This window comes from Bos grunniens, chromosome 7 (assembly GCF_055505025.1).
Source record: "Bos grunniens cultivar Pamir isolate PY7600 chromosome 7, Bosgru_T2T1.0, whole genome shotgun sequence".
Taxonomy (NCBI): Eukaryota; Metazoa; Chordata; class Mammalia; order Artiodactyla; family Bovidae; genus Bos; species Bos grunniens.
Genome location: NC_141171.1, coordinates 65,943,138 through 65,960,048, shown reverse-complemented (window position 1 = coordinate 65,960,048; position 16,911 = coordinate 65,943,138). Strand labels below are relative to the sequence as shown.

Sequence of the window (16,911 nt, the reverse complement as noted above, 5' to 3'; positions counted from 1 at the left end):
GAGAAGTTAATAGAGAGGCTCGGGAGAAGGGGATATGATGTGATACAGACAAGCCCAGGGGCCGAGAAGACAGATGACCAGGGCTCACAGAGTCCCAACTCTGACTCTTACCTGCTTCGTAGTCCTTCACGGTTTCCTCCTGAAAGTCCTTAAATATGTCCAGCCGGAACTTCTTTTCCAGGCCATAACTGTAGTATCGAAAAAGGCACTCTAAACCATATCTGTAGGAGAACACAAGTCAGTGAAATCAGAACAGTTTCTTTATCTGTAAATAGGAAATGCATCTGGATGATAGATGAACTATGAAACCGTTTAAAATACATGGATTACTGAGAAAATGCTAAGTGTTCTCTGAGAAGGCTGGCAATTAATGCTAGTCTAAATAAGTCCAGCATTAAACGTTCGCCAAGGGTCAGCAAACTTGGGCCAAATAAACAACAGCCTTTTGCCCACACCTATTTGCCTATGAAGTATCACTGGTTACTTTCTGCTGCTAGAGCAGAGAGTAGTTGTAACAGAGACTTTATGTTCCACAAACATAAGCTATTTGTTGTCTGTTCCCTAAGCAAATTTTGTCAATCACCAGCATAAGTTCTCTGCAAAGCCATTCGACCATGGCAATCAGATCACCTATTCACTCACTGGACTCAGAAATTTCAATTCTAGCAACGTATACAGGGAAATGACCAAAAATACAGATTTAGATTTTATAGATGTATCAAAATTGTTCATAGCAGCATTCTTTTGAAAAACTTGTCTTAGAAAAGTGATTAAGAAAAATCGTGGTAACTGTACAACAGAATAATACAATCTATTTAAAATTATAATTTAAGTATACACTGATGGATACTTAAGGAGATATTAACAATACATTATAAAGTAGAAAAGATATGTTTCAAAGTGTTATAGGTAGACAAACATATTTTGTAAACAAGTAAGTAAATTTTAAATCTACACATGCACACAAAGTCTGGAAGGGCACAGAATATGATGTTAAATACACTGACATGGGTTATCTTTGGGAGGTAGGATTTTCAAATGATCTTATCTCTATTTTCTAAACTTTCAGCCAAAAGCATAAAACTTTTTTAAGATGGCAAAAAGGTTAAGTATTTTAACAACATGGAGAAATGCTCATGCTTATAAATGATGAAGAACGTATTAAAAAAAGCATTCCTTTATGACCTGAATTCATAAATATGGCAGAACATTAACACTGGTCGTCTCTGGACTGAAGGATGTTTTCCCCCAGCTTCTTTAAACATTTGTCCTTTTCAAATTCTTCACAGAGAAAAGATTTTACTTGGGAAAAGTGTCCCTCTAGTTTTTTTTTTTTTAATAGCAAAACATTAAAAGTAATTGAAGTATTTATTAATAGGAGACTACTGAAATAAATTATACTGTACATCTATACAGTAAGACCATATAAGCCATTAAAAAAAAAAAAACCAAAGAGGTGTGCATGTTGGGAGGCGGGGGGAGACTACACACGTCTGTCCCTGCTTACATAAGCAAAGTGTTTTTAGAAAGAACTCACAAGATTCTAACAATACTGGCTGCCTGTGGGGAAAGGAACTAGATGGCCAGAAAACTAGGATGAGGAAGACTTCTCACTATATATAACCTGACAACTTCTTTGAATTTTGAATATATTACTTATTCAAAAGTACTAGTTTTTTTTAATAAAGTACATGAAATATATACACAATGGACTTCCTATCACAGTTCTGGAAGCAGACCCAACAAAGATACCCTCTCACCATCTCTCAAGCACCAGTCAGAGTCTTCACCCCAATCTCACTCACCTGTAGCCTTCTTTGGCATCCTCCAGAGCCAACTGCTTGAATTCCTCATACATCTTTTTGTTGAAGTGATCTCTGAGGAAGAAGGACCAGAAGCGGAAGAGAGTGTTCATCTCCTGAGACTGGCCAATGCCCAAGCGTTTTCGCTCTGAAGGAGGAAGAGGAAAGATGTAATTTAGAGCCAGGCTGCCTGTGCTGTGGGGGACAAATGATCCTGTGGCTCAAAGACATCGGTCCTTTCTCCTCCCAATTCCTTTGCTCATCACCGTTAAGTCTCCGGGCGGGTATTCACTGAGGACTAACTATTCTGCAGCAGGCCCTGCTGCTGGGCATGGGGCATGAGCACCCCCAGAAGTAGGTGGCATCTGCTTCTGAAGCAGGCATCCTGGTCTACCTCTCCACCTCAAATATCACCGCTCTCAGTGTAGTTAGAACCAGGAAAAGCACAAATAAGTAATCCATGCACTCAACAAATTATATTCATCATATCATTGTGTCCGATTATTTTAGGAGTCCTACAATATTAAGTAAAAATGGTACATGCGAGGGCGGTTCAAGAGGGAGGAGACATATATATACCTATGGCTGATTCATGTTGATGTATGACAGAAACCAACACAATATTGTAAAGCAATTATCTTCCAATTAAAAATTTTAAAATATACACACACACACACACCACCAAAGAACAAGAAACAACAGATAAAATTTTTTTAAATCTGGTATCATTTAAAAATTAAGAACCTTTGTACTTCAAAGGACATGATCAACAAACAAGGTGAAAAGACAACCCACAGGATGGGAAAAATATTTGCAAATTATGTTATCTGATAAGGGACTTAGAAAAACTTATTACACCTTAATAACAAAGACAAGTAATTCAGTTAAAATACAGACAAAGGATATGAATGGACATTTCTCCCAAGAAGATATACAAACGGCCATTAAGCATATGAAAAAATGCTCAACATTATTAGCTATCAAAACCATATCAAATAAAATCAAAACCATGACAGGATATCATCACACACCCACTAGGACGGCTATACTCAAAAGGAAGATGATAGTGTCAGGACGATACGGAGAAACCAGAACCCTCATACACTGCTGTGAGCGATATAACATGATGCCGCTACTGAAGCAAACAGTCTTGCAGCAGTTCCTCAAAAGGTTACACAAAACTACCCTATTATATGACCTGGGAATTCCACTGTTCCACTCAAGATAAATGAAAACCTATGTCCACACAAAAACATGTACAGGAATGTTCAAAGCAGCATTACTCATGAAAAGACAAAGCAGAAATTTTGTCCATCAACTGATGAATGGATAAACAAAAGGTAGTATCATCCACAGTGGAATGTTGTTTGGTAATAAAAAGGCATTAAGTACTGATACACGGTACAACATAAATGAACCTTGAAATTATACGCGAAAGGAAAGGAGCCAGTCACAAAGGATCACGTGTTACACGAGCCCACGTTCATGAAGTCAAATCCATAGAGACAGAGCAGATGGTGGTTGTGTAGGTCTGGGAGGAGTTGGGGAGGGGCAGGGAGGGGGAATGACTAGTAAGGGGCACAGGGCTTACTTCCAAGGTAACGAAAATGTTCTAAAATGGATCTGGTGATGGATACACAACTCAAATATATTAAAAGCCACTGAGTTTGTATGCTTCAAATAGGTGAATCATATAGTGTGTGAACTGTATTTCACAGATGCTCTGAGCATCTTTAGAGACAACCCAAGAGAAACCTACAGTTAAAAGGTTATCTCCTTTTGTGACAAAAGGAAACATGCGAGTGTCCAGAGAGGCTCTAGAGTAGGGGTTAGCCATCTTTTTTTCTCTAAGGAGCTAGAGAGTAAATATTTTAGGCTTTGCAGGTCACATATGGTCTCTGTCATAAAGTCTCACCCTCCCCACCCCTACTTAAAAATGTTAAAACAAAAACTGTTCTTAGCTCTAGGGCCATACAAAGACAGGTTGCTGGCTGCATTTGGTCCACAGGTCATCATCTTTCTGGAGAATATATGCTGTCTCATGCATATTTGTTTGTAACATTGATGGTTTCACCAGAAACAGGAAAGAAAAACCCTGGTTTTTTTTTTAATATCAACAGAGAAAAATCAAGGAACAGGAATATTCTAAGCACCAGATCCTCTTTGCCTCCTATATTCTATAACTAACTTCAGTCCTTCCTGCTATAATGTTATGTCACTTCTTGCTCTGAGGCTAGAGAATAGTCACCTGCTCCACCAGCCCTTACTCTGGATCTCAGTAGTGGCCCAGGAAGCTCCACCCTCTCCCTCTGTGCTTCTTACCATTAAGGCAGCGCCTACGATACTTGTGGTAGACGTGTTGTGTGAAGCCGTTTTCCTTGAGCAGCTCGTGGGAAGGATGTTGGAACTTGGGCAGCGACTGAGGGGTACAGCCATAGCTGCCAACTGCAGGCGTGCCTTCTGAGGGACTGGAGCTGCAGAGACCATGAAACAGAATGTCACCAGGTTCCCCAGAGAAGCCAACCATCAGATAGGAGGGGTCCCTCTGGTTCCTTCCAGCCTTCAACATTCAGCCTCTCAGTGTAACAAAGAAGCCCAGCTACTGTACTAGACCCTTAATGAACTATATGCATGGATCTCACTTATTATATCCATGGGTCTCACTTACTCAACCAACCTTTGGATGTTTTTTTAACAGTGAGGACATTGGGGCTCACAGAGACTAGGAGTCTTGCCCTGTCACAGAGCTAATATTTAACATCTCAGATCTGTACAATGCCCAAACCTGAGCTTTTAGCTGTTTATTTATCCCATGTTAACATTTAACTTTCCTTAACGAGCTGTAATGGGTTAACCCATCCATATTTTTTGTAAAACCACCATCTATCTTTGCAGAAAATAAATAAGAGTGCATAGGTCAGTGGCTCCCAAACCTTCTCTGGAATTCAGAACACTGGGGTCATTTTCCTGAGAATAAATAAAAAGGAATCCAGGCCCTACCCCCAGAAGCTGTGTCCAGCAGACACAGCTGTACTTTTATTCAACTCCTGAGCTATCCAGAGGGAGGCAGCAGATATGCATGTCTGAAATCAACTGAGCTGACCTCCCATGAGAATGCCATGCAGCCATCACACTTCAGAAAGCAGCCTTCCTCTCCCCAGGATCTGGATTTAAGCTCTCTAGACTACTCCTGGTTTTTTGGATTTGGATGAGGGCCCCTTCCTTAAATTTTCCTTCATTTGCAGACCAAAGAGGTACTCTTGTCTTGGTGTCATCACTGTCATGGCTCTGCTGCCCTCCCTGCAGTCAGCCTGATCCCCTTTCCCATGGCCCACACCTGATGGAAGCAGTCCGGGGCCTGTGCTCGCGGGAATCCATCACCCAGCCCACGTGACTCTCCAAAGGTGGGTTCGAGCTGTGTCTTGTCTTCCTTTTCCGAGGCGTCTGCAAAGGTCAGTGTGGGATTTGTTAATATACAGTCATACTCATATGAATCTGAGGAGCATCAAGTATTTGTAAGATTACGATACCCTCCTAAAGTCTGAGTTATCTCACAATTTACAAAGCATTTTCATATCTAGTCTCACGTGATGTCCACAGCTGTGAGGAGGAGCTGGCACACCTACTTGACAGGTGACAAAATTGAGGCTTGTGGGTGATGTGATCTGCTCAAGGACCTGTCAGTTCTCCTTAGATCTTATCATGGCTGCTTGGGCCACCACTCCCAGCCCCCATTCCACACTGCAGATGGGGTCACTCAATCCCAGTGGGCCCACTAGCCTAAGAATATGGAGCAGGTGGGGGTGGGGTGGGGGTGTGTGGTACTTTCTTAGCTCAAGACAAGGGACAGAAGCAGAGCCCCGAAGGCAGTCAAGTGAGCCCAAGACTTAGTGGCTTAGCATCAACGCCCTACCTTAGCATCCAGTGTTCGACCTTCCTTCACCACTGGATAAAACCGCGATGTCTGGCTTGAATCTTTGAGCTGCGGTGTCCGGGGTGTGCGGGGGGTCCTGGCATTGCGGTAGTTTGGCGACTCTGGGACAGTGGTTGGTAGAGAGCGGGCGATGGTGGAAGGCTCGGGAGCACCAAACAGCTTGTTGGCCAGGGCATCAGTGGGAACTGCAGAAGCAGAGCGGTGACAGTGAGCAGAGGGGGGCCGGTGACTGCCTGTCCCCAGAAGCCCCGTCAGACAGCTCCAGACTCTCCCACTCAGGCCAGGGTGGCAGGGGTCATCTCTCACCTTGCTGGAAGCGAGGTGGTCCAGGAGGGACCTCCTGGTTGGGATCCACAGGGGGTTCAGGGGTTAGTGTGTCAAACTGCTCCCGACTGATCATATTGACTTTCTTGAAGTTCTCGACTTCTTGCTACAGAGGACACGAGATGGGTGGGGAAAAGAGGCTGGTAAGAGGACTGCCCTAGCCTGTTTTAGGAATCAAGACAGGAAGTTGAAGAGGGCAGTTCCTATGTCCACATATGTGGAATTCTGGTTCCCGGGCTCTCAGCTGCCCATCACCATGCCTCAACCCCAGGTGCCCAGGGGTTGAATGTGCTCACCCAGCAGCACTTGCCCAGCCCTCCCTGCAGCAGCACTGAGGTCAGAACTCCAGCCCCCCAGGAACCTGCTACAGACTCCCCTCCCCAACTCTTGCTGCAATTCTCTCATTTCGAAACACATTACTATTACCACTCACTACAGAGGCTCACCAGAAGCCGACTGACCACCATACACAAAATGCCTACACTTCCAGTTCTGACTGTTTCTAGGCAGCACTGAGTTTTTAAAAGACCTATCTTTTCTCCATATTCCATACTCAAAAGCAAGTTCTTCAAAATGCCTTTAAACTTTAATACATGCCTAAATATTTAAGAACAGAAATGAAAATCCAATCTTATTCTTCACAAAAGTGTCTAGCCAACCTCTGAAATTAAACATGGATGATCAAGAAGCAGGATGATCCCCTCTCACATGGGCAGTTTACAGTGTTTATACACCTCTTCTCATTCTTAATATCCCCCACAAGGAGTGTCAATCGTCACTCCCTTTTATTAGATGAGGGTGCTGAGCTTCTGTGCCCAAGGCCACGCGGTTGTCAGCTTTCCTCTGCCTCACGTCACAGGCACCGTAGGCCCCCACCACCACTATGCCCAAGGCTCACCTTGATCTGGGAATACTCGGGTTCGAACTTCTCAGTCCACAGGTCCTGCTCATAGTAGAAGAGCCCATCATTAATGACCTTGGCCAGCTCAGCACTCATCTTGGCACGCGAGGTGTGGTTGCCAGTGCGGTCGCCCCCTGGGTGCCGGCGCATGTAAGGTGGTGTCTGAGTGACAATGAGGATTTTGTTGACATCTCGGTCATCAATCTCATAGTCAGAGTCCTCATCAGACCAGGCGGTAAAGGTATTCTTCCGTCCATCCATCTGCTCCATTTCCTCATCAAACAGGAAATCCAGTTCCTCTTGCTCATCTTGATCCTTGGACATCAGCTGCTGAGAGGGCAGATGCTGAGGCAGAGTGGTCGAGTGAACAAATCTGGGTTCCTCTGACTTCTAAAATGGGGGGAGACCAAAGAGAGAGAATCACCAGGAAGTCCTTAAGCCAGGCTGTCACTGTCCCCTGAGAGAAGCCCTGACCCCTCAACACGGGACTGTTACATCTGCAGCCCTGAAAATGACACCAAGTCACAGCTGTCAGCACTGGAGTCACTCACGAAAAAAGGATGTCCCATACGACTCTGGGTTTCTCCACTCACAGTTCACATCAGTCCTTCACAAACACTGAAACGACAAGCTCTCTGTATGTACAGACTGCACTCTCATTTACCTAAATACACACCCCTCCACAGCACCTGGCCTCCGAGCATATACATGAGGAAGTTCAACAGGCTGCTTCATCCTTTTCCCCATCCCCAACTCCGCCCAATAAGCTCGAAGCTTCACCCGGCAAGAACCACAGCTGCCTTGCCTTCCATCGCACCCTCAGAACTTACATTGGGACCAAACAACAGCCCATGTTCAACTATTTGCTAAATGGGTAAGAACCCACTGGTACCAGGCCCTGTGACCAGGTCCTTGAACTTATGGAGCTCACAGTTTAGAAGGAGAAAAAGTCAACCAACCAACCAACCAACTGCAATGTGATGGTAAAGACTATAAATAGGCCTCTTGGGAGTACTTAGGGAGGGGCACTTAAGCAAATGGGGGCGGGACTGGGGACACTCAGGGAAGGCTTCTGTGAAGAAGTGATTATGAAAGGACCTGTTTAGGCAAGCCAGATGAAGGCAGGGACAAAGACTGTAAGAGGCAAAACAGACAAAAAACCAAAAACACAGCATGTCCCAAAGGCAGGAGAAAAAACAAGACTCCTTTCAGCCAAAACAAAGTATTTCAGAGTGTTGATACGCTGAATTATCTGCAAGTTTTTGGAGGTAAAACATCTGTTTACCTCACACAACATATTTAAACATTAATTCCCTGCTGTGCCAAAAAAAAAGCTTTCTGTATAAATCTTAAACTACTCTCTTTTGCAAGGGTCAGGATAGGCCAGGTGGAAGTGAAGGGCTCTAATTCTGGACTGGGGGCTAGGTGTCTTTGGAAAGGCCTTTCCAAAGCCTCTGCAGTCTTAAGGACTGAACTGAACCTTGTCAGGTCCTTGTCACTTACTACCTTCTCTTCACATTCTAGCCTATCTGATACTTCTTAAACAACCAGAACAGACAGGGTTGGGGGTGTGGGGGCAGGAAGGAGATGAGGGAATCGATTACAGTGGTACAATGGAAAAGGGGGCACAGAATTCCATACAAGGTCATCTATCAGGTCTCCTCTCAAGGCCTAGACCAAGGTATCCAAAGAAGGGATGGCAGTGGGCAGGTGAATGGAGAAGTTTGTTCCTCAAATTTTAGTTTCAGATTGAAACACTTCTCTAACAGAAGACTATGTGTGAGCTACTCATATATTGGTCTACTATTTCTAGAGCAATCTAACCCCTCCTTCCTTTCAACCTAAGATAAAGTGAGGCCTTCAGATATTAAAGAAGTTTCCCAAGGTCACCAGCCAACAATGACGGAAGACCTGAGTTCCAGTCTAGACTCTAACTCTCCAGGCCATGGGTCTGCACCTTCTCCCTTCCCTTTTCCAAGGATTTGATGGAGTTATATGAGACAGTGAGGACAAATTCAGGGGGACGGCACTAAGCCACAAGGACTTAGATGAGGCAAAAAGAACAGCCAAGGGGCTTCCCTGGTGGCCCAGTGGCTAAGACTGTGCTTCCACTGCAGAGGGCACAAGTCTGATCCCTGGTCAGGGAACTAACAGCCCACATGCTACACAGACTGGCCAAATAAGGCCCCAAACAAACCCAAAAAAATCAAACCAAAAAACCCAGCCAAGTATTAAGAAACAATTAACTTTCAATGAGACTGCTGCCAGAGGCTACATGATCTCCTCCTATGAAAAATGCCACTCAGGAACTACAGAGATAGGGCTATCCTGGGGGGTGATCCACTGGAAATGGAAACAGGCCATATCATATCAGCCTTCCTGCACTCACTGGTGGCCTGTGGCTTCCATCATAACCCTGAACTACCTGGCCTGACTGCTATTCCCTTAGAACACAGAGCTCTGTGCCTATGTGATACCCGTTCCGCACTCTCCAGCCCAAGCCCCTAGAATCCAGGATAGGGAACAGGCCTCACCCACCTTGGGTCGCGCTGGAGAGGGCCGAGGCCTTTTCTTCACTTCAATCCAGTTCTCAGAATCCAGGTCAGGGAGGCTGGCGGACAGGCCCTTGGGCAGCGTCTTTAGGTTGCTGACCTCCTCTGTTTTGGTTGGCACTGGGGTGACCGCACGGGGAGAGCCAGGCGCTGACTCTGAAGGGTAGAAAGGGGAGGTCCTCATCCCTTCAGTCCTCCTCTTGATGCCAGCCCCGAGCAGGACTGCTGGCCGGAAGACAAGGGCAACAAGGAGGCATCCACATGCCAGCAGGGTACCTACCTGTCTCTTTCTGGTAGTGCTGGCGGGGCACAAACTCTGGGCAGTTGAGAAGCTGGGAGAAATCAGTCTGGGAATAATCCACTATCGGGGGACCAGGAAGAGGCCATTTCTCGGGCTCCTCCCTCCTGCGTACTTTTTCCTCAACAATCTCTACCACTTTGCTGTCCTTTAGGGCCTGCAGGGGAGAAGGAGGGAGAAGATGCAGAGGGAAGACGAGGACAGACCAAGATCTTGGAAGCCGGGGCATGACTGAGCCCCATGAGCTCAGCACAAAAGTCCAGAGTTGGCAGGAGTATAAGAAAACTGGCCCCATCTTCCACAACCAGCAGATGAGTGAGATGTTCAAACTTGTAAGAGGTAACAACATGCAAAACACACTTGCCCTTTGACCCTGCCATTCTACTTCCAAGAATCAATCCAGGGAAATACTTGTACCAATAGGTGACAGCATGTATAAGATATGGACAAAAGGCCATTCACAGCAACACTGCCTGTAAAAGGAAAAAACCGGGAACTACCTAAACTTGCCACTACATAGGCAATTTAAACCAATTATGGCACAGCAATTCAACCCAACACTGCTGCTGCTAAGTCGCGTCAGTCGTATCTGACTCTGTGCGACCCCACAGACGGCAGCCCGGCAGGCTCCTCTGTCCCTGGGATTCTCCGGGCAAGAACACTGGAGTGGGTTGCCATTTCCTTCTCCATTGCATAAAAGTGAAAAGTGTTGCTCAGTCGTGTCCGACTCTTAGCCTACCAGGCTCCTCTGTCCATGGGATTCTCCAGGCAAGAGTACTGGAGTGGGGTGCCATTGCCTTCTCCGAACCCAACACTACTCAGGCTTAAAAGTCAGCTTCAAATGTGTTGAGGTGGTTAACAGTCACAAAAACCAGGTCTAGATCAATGAGTTTAAGATCCCACTGGTGTTGGAATTCTTAATTAAAAACATGCAAATGAACACAAATTTTTCTAGGATTCACAGGTAAAGGGCTACAGGTATCTATCTTGGGGGAAAGGGGGTGAAGTAATGGAGAGTAGAGAAGAATTTTCTTTTTAATATCTTTTAAATGGAAAAGAAAAACATTTCAACGTGATAACATACTCTGTTGGTGAGGCTGGGGAAAGAGGCATTCTCATACACTGCTGGTGAGATCGCAGAAAGTACACCCACTAGAAAGGGAATCAGGTAACAGCTAGCAAAATTATATATGCATTGGCCTTCAGTTCAACCATCCCACTCCTACAACAAAGACACACTGGCTAAACCGTGAAAAGATACATATACACACAACTCTAAGTAAGAACGAGGAGTATCTCTCTATTACCACTACCACTACTAAGTGCTCAGCTCCCAGATACATTAAGTGAAAGCAAAAAATGGTGAAGAAATACATGTGCTATGTTACCATTCATCTAAGAAAGGGTGAGTATATAATACAGAGAGGCATTTACTTATTTTTTTTAATGGAAGGATTCAAAAAAGTTTGTTCATAGTAAAAGGGAAAAAAGTATTAAGAAAATCTTTTAAGCTGGACTATCAACATACCATTTGCCTTTGGAACCACAGAAATATTTTATATAAATGTAAAACAAGTAAGAAATTAGGCGTAAGAAAGCATTCCCAAAAATGTGAGAGCAAGGCAAAATTACTAAAACTAATATGTACACAACCACACAAAAAGTATTTCAACTTAATAGTCACTGACCGTATAAATGGGGAAAAAAATCTAGGAGTAGGAGAGATACTGTAAGCATAGTCTGTACAGTAAAACAAATGAATAGTTACTCTGATGTTGTTTGGAATCAGGATTTTTGGCATGGGAGAGTAATAGTTATAAACATAAAAGATGCTTGGGTTAAGTAAAGACACTGGAGAAATATTAACAGAAAATATCAGTGTAATCTCATGATACATTAAAAAAAAAAAACAACCAATCGTAGCAACAATCACCCTACAACTCAGGCTGTGATATCTAAATATCAGAACTACCATTTCCCCAAAATAAAGGCCCTAGAGTGTCTTAAAGAAAAAAAAAAAAAAAAAAGCCATTCCAGATCTGAGGCAACAAAAGTACAAGATGAGCTAGGGTCCCACTGGCAACAATTTGATTTAGCATAATAACTACAATAAATGAAACAAAATGCTTGAATCTACTAGTCTGTAATGATACAAAAACAAACAAAAAAACACAAACTGAAACCTTACCAGTTACCTTTGAAGGTTATTAGAGATCAGCTCATAATTCTGAGAACTGGTTAACAAAGGAAAAGATAAAGCACTTAACTGCCCTTCCTGTACAAACTACATGCTTCTTGGTAACCAAATAGCTGATAAGGCAAAGTACCTCCCTAAAGAGTTATTCCAGCAAACAAATACAGACAGACAGAACATACACATTTTATAGTTTCTAATGAAGTAACAGGTAATTTACAGCTTATGTGACAAAAAAGAGAACCAGATGAAGCACTCATTAAGTGCCACCTGAGAGAATATATCACTATCTATATAGTATTCTTGACAAGGAGGGAGAAAGGAAGGAAAAAACCTGAATCTGATCAGGTCTCTCAATCACTAATTTACAAAAAATCTGGAGTACGGAACATGTAAAATTACTGATTCACAAATTACTGAAAGAAAACTTCTAAAACGGGGTGAATTGGCAACTGAACAAATATTTGCTGATATTAAAGAATTGTTAATGTTTTTACATGTAATAGTGCTACAGTGAGTACTTTTCTTTAACAGGCCTTTATCTTTTAGAGACAGATTAACTGAAACATGGATAAAATGTCAGATTACTGGAGATTTTCTTCAAAGTAATCTGGGAAAGGAAACAGATGAGGAGACAGATGGAATAAGACTGCCCATGAATTGATAGCTGCTGAGACTGGGTAATGGGCTCATTACACCACTGTATTGACTTTTGTAAAATTTCCATGTCTGATGTCTTCCATGATAAAGGGGTGAGGGAGAGACGGGGAAGAAGGTGAGAAAGAGAAGGGAAGGGAACGAGGAGAGGGAGGGAGAGAGGCTGGCCAAGCCTTGTAACCTTAGCACAAGTAATGAGATGAGGACTCTTCTGGGGTTCTTGGGCTTGACACAAACTCCAACTCCTTAAGTAAGGATCTTTCCTTCCCCTCCGCCCCAGCCCCAGGGAGGGAGACATACCGCAAAGATGAGTGAAATGTCAGTGGTAAGGGCCTGCACTCGGTGGAAGGACGCAATCAGTGTCATGGGAAGGAAACCGTCAGCATCCATTTTTCGTCGCAGGAAGAAGTCTCGCTCTAAATTGTCCACGCTGAAGTAGTATTCACTAGGTGGAGGGGAGAAGTGTGATTGCTCCATCATGTATGAACATGCCTTCTTTGTTCTGTACATTCCAGGAACCTCACACAGCCTCTGACCAACCCTGTCCCTCTGTATTTACAATCTTATAGGCTGGAAAGAGATGATGTTATCCTCTCATGGCTCCCTAACCTTGGGTCAAACTGTCTCTCTCTGCCCTTCCGCCTCTTGGTACACCTGACAAACTCCTCATCCTCTAAAACCCAGTCCCAATACTGTTGGTCACTTTCTCTTCTGCTCCTAAACTGCTTATCACACCCCATTGCAATGATCTCTTTCCTTGTATGGCCCCCCCACTGGACTGGGAGACAGTCCACTAGAGAGGTTAGGAGTTGAGGTTTTGCAAGTCAGAAACAGACTGAAATCTGTGCCTTGTCACTTATTAGTTGGGCAAGTTACTGGGCCTGTTTGCTTATCAATAAAAAGGGGATAAAACCCAGCTCATAAGAATTAAATAGGTAACTCTATAACTAAGTAAGAGAATGCCTATAAAGCTGAGCACTGAGCCTCATCAATGAGGACTCAGTTAAGTGTCTATTAGCATTCTGACAATGCTGCCATTACAAATAGAGGCCCAAAGGGAACAGAATCTAGACATTTTCGTTCCTTTTAAAAACATTAACTGATTCATTTTTAAAACAGAAGTACAGTTCTCTCAAGTTATCTTTTTCGTCTCCAGCCAGAGGCAGCAACCACTGTGATCCCCAGAAGGGCCTGTACAGCCTTATTCCGTCCTCAGGCACCCCCCAACCCCACCCATGTCTCCAGAAGGAAGACGCCCGTCCACTCACATCTGGCGTTTGATGTAGTCTTTAAGCAACTCCTGGTCCACGCTGTAAAGCTCAGTGCTGCTGACATTGTCAAAATAGTAGGTGATGTTGTTCATGTACTTGGGGGTGCGAGGCCCCTCCGCACCATCAAACTTTCGGTAGCCAAACTGGTAGTCAAAATGCGCTATGGGAGGAACAAGCACCATGAGGGAGAGGAGATCCCCGCCCACCGCCCCTGATGAACTCCCTCAGACATCCCGGAGCCCAAAGGGGCCTCACGTACTTCGAGTGCCACCCCGTCCGCGTCCCCGTCCGCGACCACGCCCCCGTCCACGGCCACGGAAGGAAGCCCGCGCCCCACCAGCCCCATCACTCTTCACACTCGATGTCTCATCCTGGTCATGCCAGGCAGGCTCCGATTTGGTCTCTGGTTGCCAGGCTGGAGTGGGGGGGGCCACGGGCACGTAGGTGACAGGCTCAGACCCTATGGGGAGAGAGGGCATCAGGTCAGGCCTGAGGGTGACCCCCAGGCCCAGGCCCTCCATAGTGGGAGCGCATACCTTTGATCTCCCCGCGGTTGGTGGGGGTGTGTCGTGGCTCTGGAGGACGAGTAGGGCGTGAGACCAGTTTCTCTCTGGGCACTTCAGGCTTCATGTCTATTTGCAACGGAACCCACTTGTGTTTGTTCCCTAGAGGATAGCGTGGGCACGAGAAAGGCTTGAAGGAGAGGCCCCTCCTGCCCACCTCTACCCCCAATCCTCTGTCCCTGGCAGGGCTTTTACTGCCCCCGGTCACCTCGGGCAAACGCCTTTCCCTCACTGGACCTCATTTTCATCCCTGAAATAAGAAGGCGGTGGACTTCAATGTGATGGACACTCTTGGTTGACTCCCAATACCGATTTCTCCAGAGCACACCATTTACAGCCAGACACACGGCAGCCTGGAATCAAGACCGCACCTCCAGGCTCCCCTAGATACATGCCGAGGAGAGCTGAGTGGAAGCAGTCAATTCTAGGGTGCGTCCCTAAAAAGCAAGGAGCTATTCTCCCCTTTCCCCACGCTACTAAGTAGAGTGAGTCACCTGGGATGAGAAGAGCCAACACACAGCAAGACAAAGGAATCAAAGAGCTGCCATTATAGGCCTGGCCTACTCCTACCAAGCTCTCAAGTGAAAGAAACAATCTTCCATATTGGTTAAACCACTGTTCCTCTAGATACCTATGACAGCAGCCAAACCTGTAACCTAGCCATTTCAGCCAGAGCAATGGGATCGCCTGTATGTAAATGAAATCTAACACAAGGCAGAAATACGTCAACAGACACCAAGAACACACTGAGGGAGGGACCGCCTGTCTTCTGCACTGCTTGAGCCCCAGTGCTGAGGACAGGGCTTTCCAAATGCTGGTTATAGGAAAAGAACTGATGGACAGATAGTTAGAAGGAAGCTTGATGGCCCAGCAGCCTACACCCATCAGACTCTCAAGCACTTCCGGGGGGCTCCTGAAATTGCTCCAGCAGCCCTCGAGTTCTCACATTCCCTGATTCTCCTGCTACCTTCTCCCAAGTCCCGCTCCAAGTCACTCACCTTTCTTCTTCTGTCCCCCTCGCTGGCAGTCCTCGTCCCCATTCTTCTCCTCCCCCGATTCATCGGATTTGGTTTTCGGGCTCTCCTTACTATCGCTCCCCTCTCCTTTCTCCTGTTCCTTCATGTCCTTTTTGGGTGGTAGCTTGCGGGCAGGCTGAGACTTGTGGGCCTGTGGCTGCAGCAGGAAGCAGAGGAACAGGGAAGTGACGTGCATCTGAAAGCCACTCAGGATGGGATGGAAGGGAGCTCCCTGTCACCGGAGCACGTGATGCAGGTTGGGGTGGATGTATCCTATAGCCCTGTTTTCACGCCTGACATGCCTTTGCTGGGAAGAGTGGTCAAACAGGCAAGAAGCAGAGGACAACCCGCCTCTCCAGGTCCCTTAAGTCTAAATGAGAGAGACAACCCCTCAACGTGGGCTGTGGCCTGCAAAGGCCAGGTGTTTACTCCCTACAACAGGACCATGTGGTCTGAATCACCGGTGGGATGAAGGAGACACTGGCCTCTGGTCTGTCCACACCAATCCTGTCTGTGAACAAAGCCCACTGGCCCAAGCCGATGAGAGACCTTGCCGTCAGGCCAGGAAAAAAGATGCTGATGGGGAAAGGACTGACCAGGGGTCCACCTTCTGCTGGGGCTTTGGAAAGCTACGTCAGCTTCCCCATAACCTGTGGTCTGGAGGTGGGTACCTGCCCTAATGACCATTCTGCTGCACTCACAGGCAATCCAAGTGGAGAACACAGGTTTTAGAACATGATACACTGATTTTCAATCCCCGCCTGGCCATCAAGGACTAGTGATTAACCTCCCCTCCCGGCCTTAGTGGCCTCATCTGTAAAATGGGAATTACCGAAGGGCCTATCTAGGAGTCACTGAGGATTAGGTGAAATGGTGGATAAATGGCACTTGGCAGTCTCTGTCACACAGCAAGGGCTCAAAGGATGATTCTTAGCTATTTCAAGGTTGCCCATATTTTCCAACCACTCCTTCTAAAAAACAGAAAATTAACACCCGAGGCACTGAAAGCTTGAGGCCAAATGTGAACATGTAGACGGAGTTCAAACCTGCCCATCCCTCCCCACAGACTCACCTGCACACTCTTATGGGCTATCTCTCCAGGTGTTGGCCAGTTGATTGCATCTCCAAAGTCACCAACCTGCAAGGCACATTCTGTGAGGGTTCCAGGGTAACCCTGCCTCCACCATTCAGGCCCTCATCCAAAATACAGCTCCACCAAGAGATCATAAGCCAAAACCAGTCTGTCCACGAGAACCATCCACAACAAAGACCCAGAAAAAGTGCCTCTGCTATTCAGAAATCCCCTGCAGCCCAGAAGCACTCACTACAACAGAAAAGAGGCTCCCACCTCCATCCAGGAAGCCCACCCCCACCCCTGGGTTGCCAACTCATATTTCTT

At 45.8% G+C, this 16,911-nt stretch overlaps 1 protein-coding gene across 7 annotated transcripts in view; it reads right to left on the bottom strand.

Moving 5' to 3' along the window:
• The window catches only part of LARP1 (La ribonucleoprotein 1, translational regulator), a 91,614-nt gene that overhangs the window by 5,318 nt on the left and 69,385 nt on the right, over positions 1-16,911 (bottom strand). For 6 of the 7 annotated variants that reach the window (XM_086412586.1, XM_086412583.1, XM_086412589.1 and 3 more), the window contains 15 exons: positions 16,585-16,650; positions 15,495-15,669; positions 14,470-14,598; positions 14,193-14,393; positions 13,931-14,093; positions 12,963-13,107; positions 9,794-9,968; positions 9,500-9,669; positions 6,959-7,351; positions 6,043-6,166; positions 5,716-5,921; positions 5,140-5,246; positions 4,125-4,276; positions 1,806-1,950; positions 112-221 (listed from right to left, as the gene is read on the bottom strand). In XM_086412586.1, the coding sequence (XP_086268712.1) occupies positions 112-221; positions 1,806-1,950; positions 4,125-4,276; positions 5,140-5,246; positions 5,716-5,921; positions 6,043-6,166; positions 6,959-7,351; positions 9,500-9,669; positions 9,794-9,968; positions 12,963-13,107; positions 13,931-14,093; positions 14,193-14,393; positions 14,470-14,598; positions 15,495-15,618 (2,344 nt within the window). In that variant the 5' untranslated portion in view covers positions 15,619-15,669; positions 16,585-16,650. The remainder of the gene's footprint in view (positions 1-111; positions 222-1,805; positions 1,951-4,124; positions 4,277-5,139; positions 5,247-5,715; positions 5,922-6,042; positions 6,167-6,958; positions 7,352-9,499; positions 9,670-9,793; positions 9,969-12,962; positions 13,108-13,930; positions 14,094-14,192; positions 14,394-14,469; positions 14,599-15,494; positions 15,670-16,584; positions 16,651-16,911) is intronic. The other variant, XM_086412584.1, reaches the window with a different exon arrangement.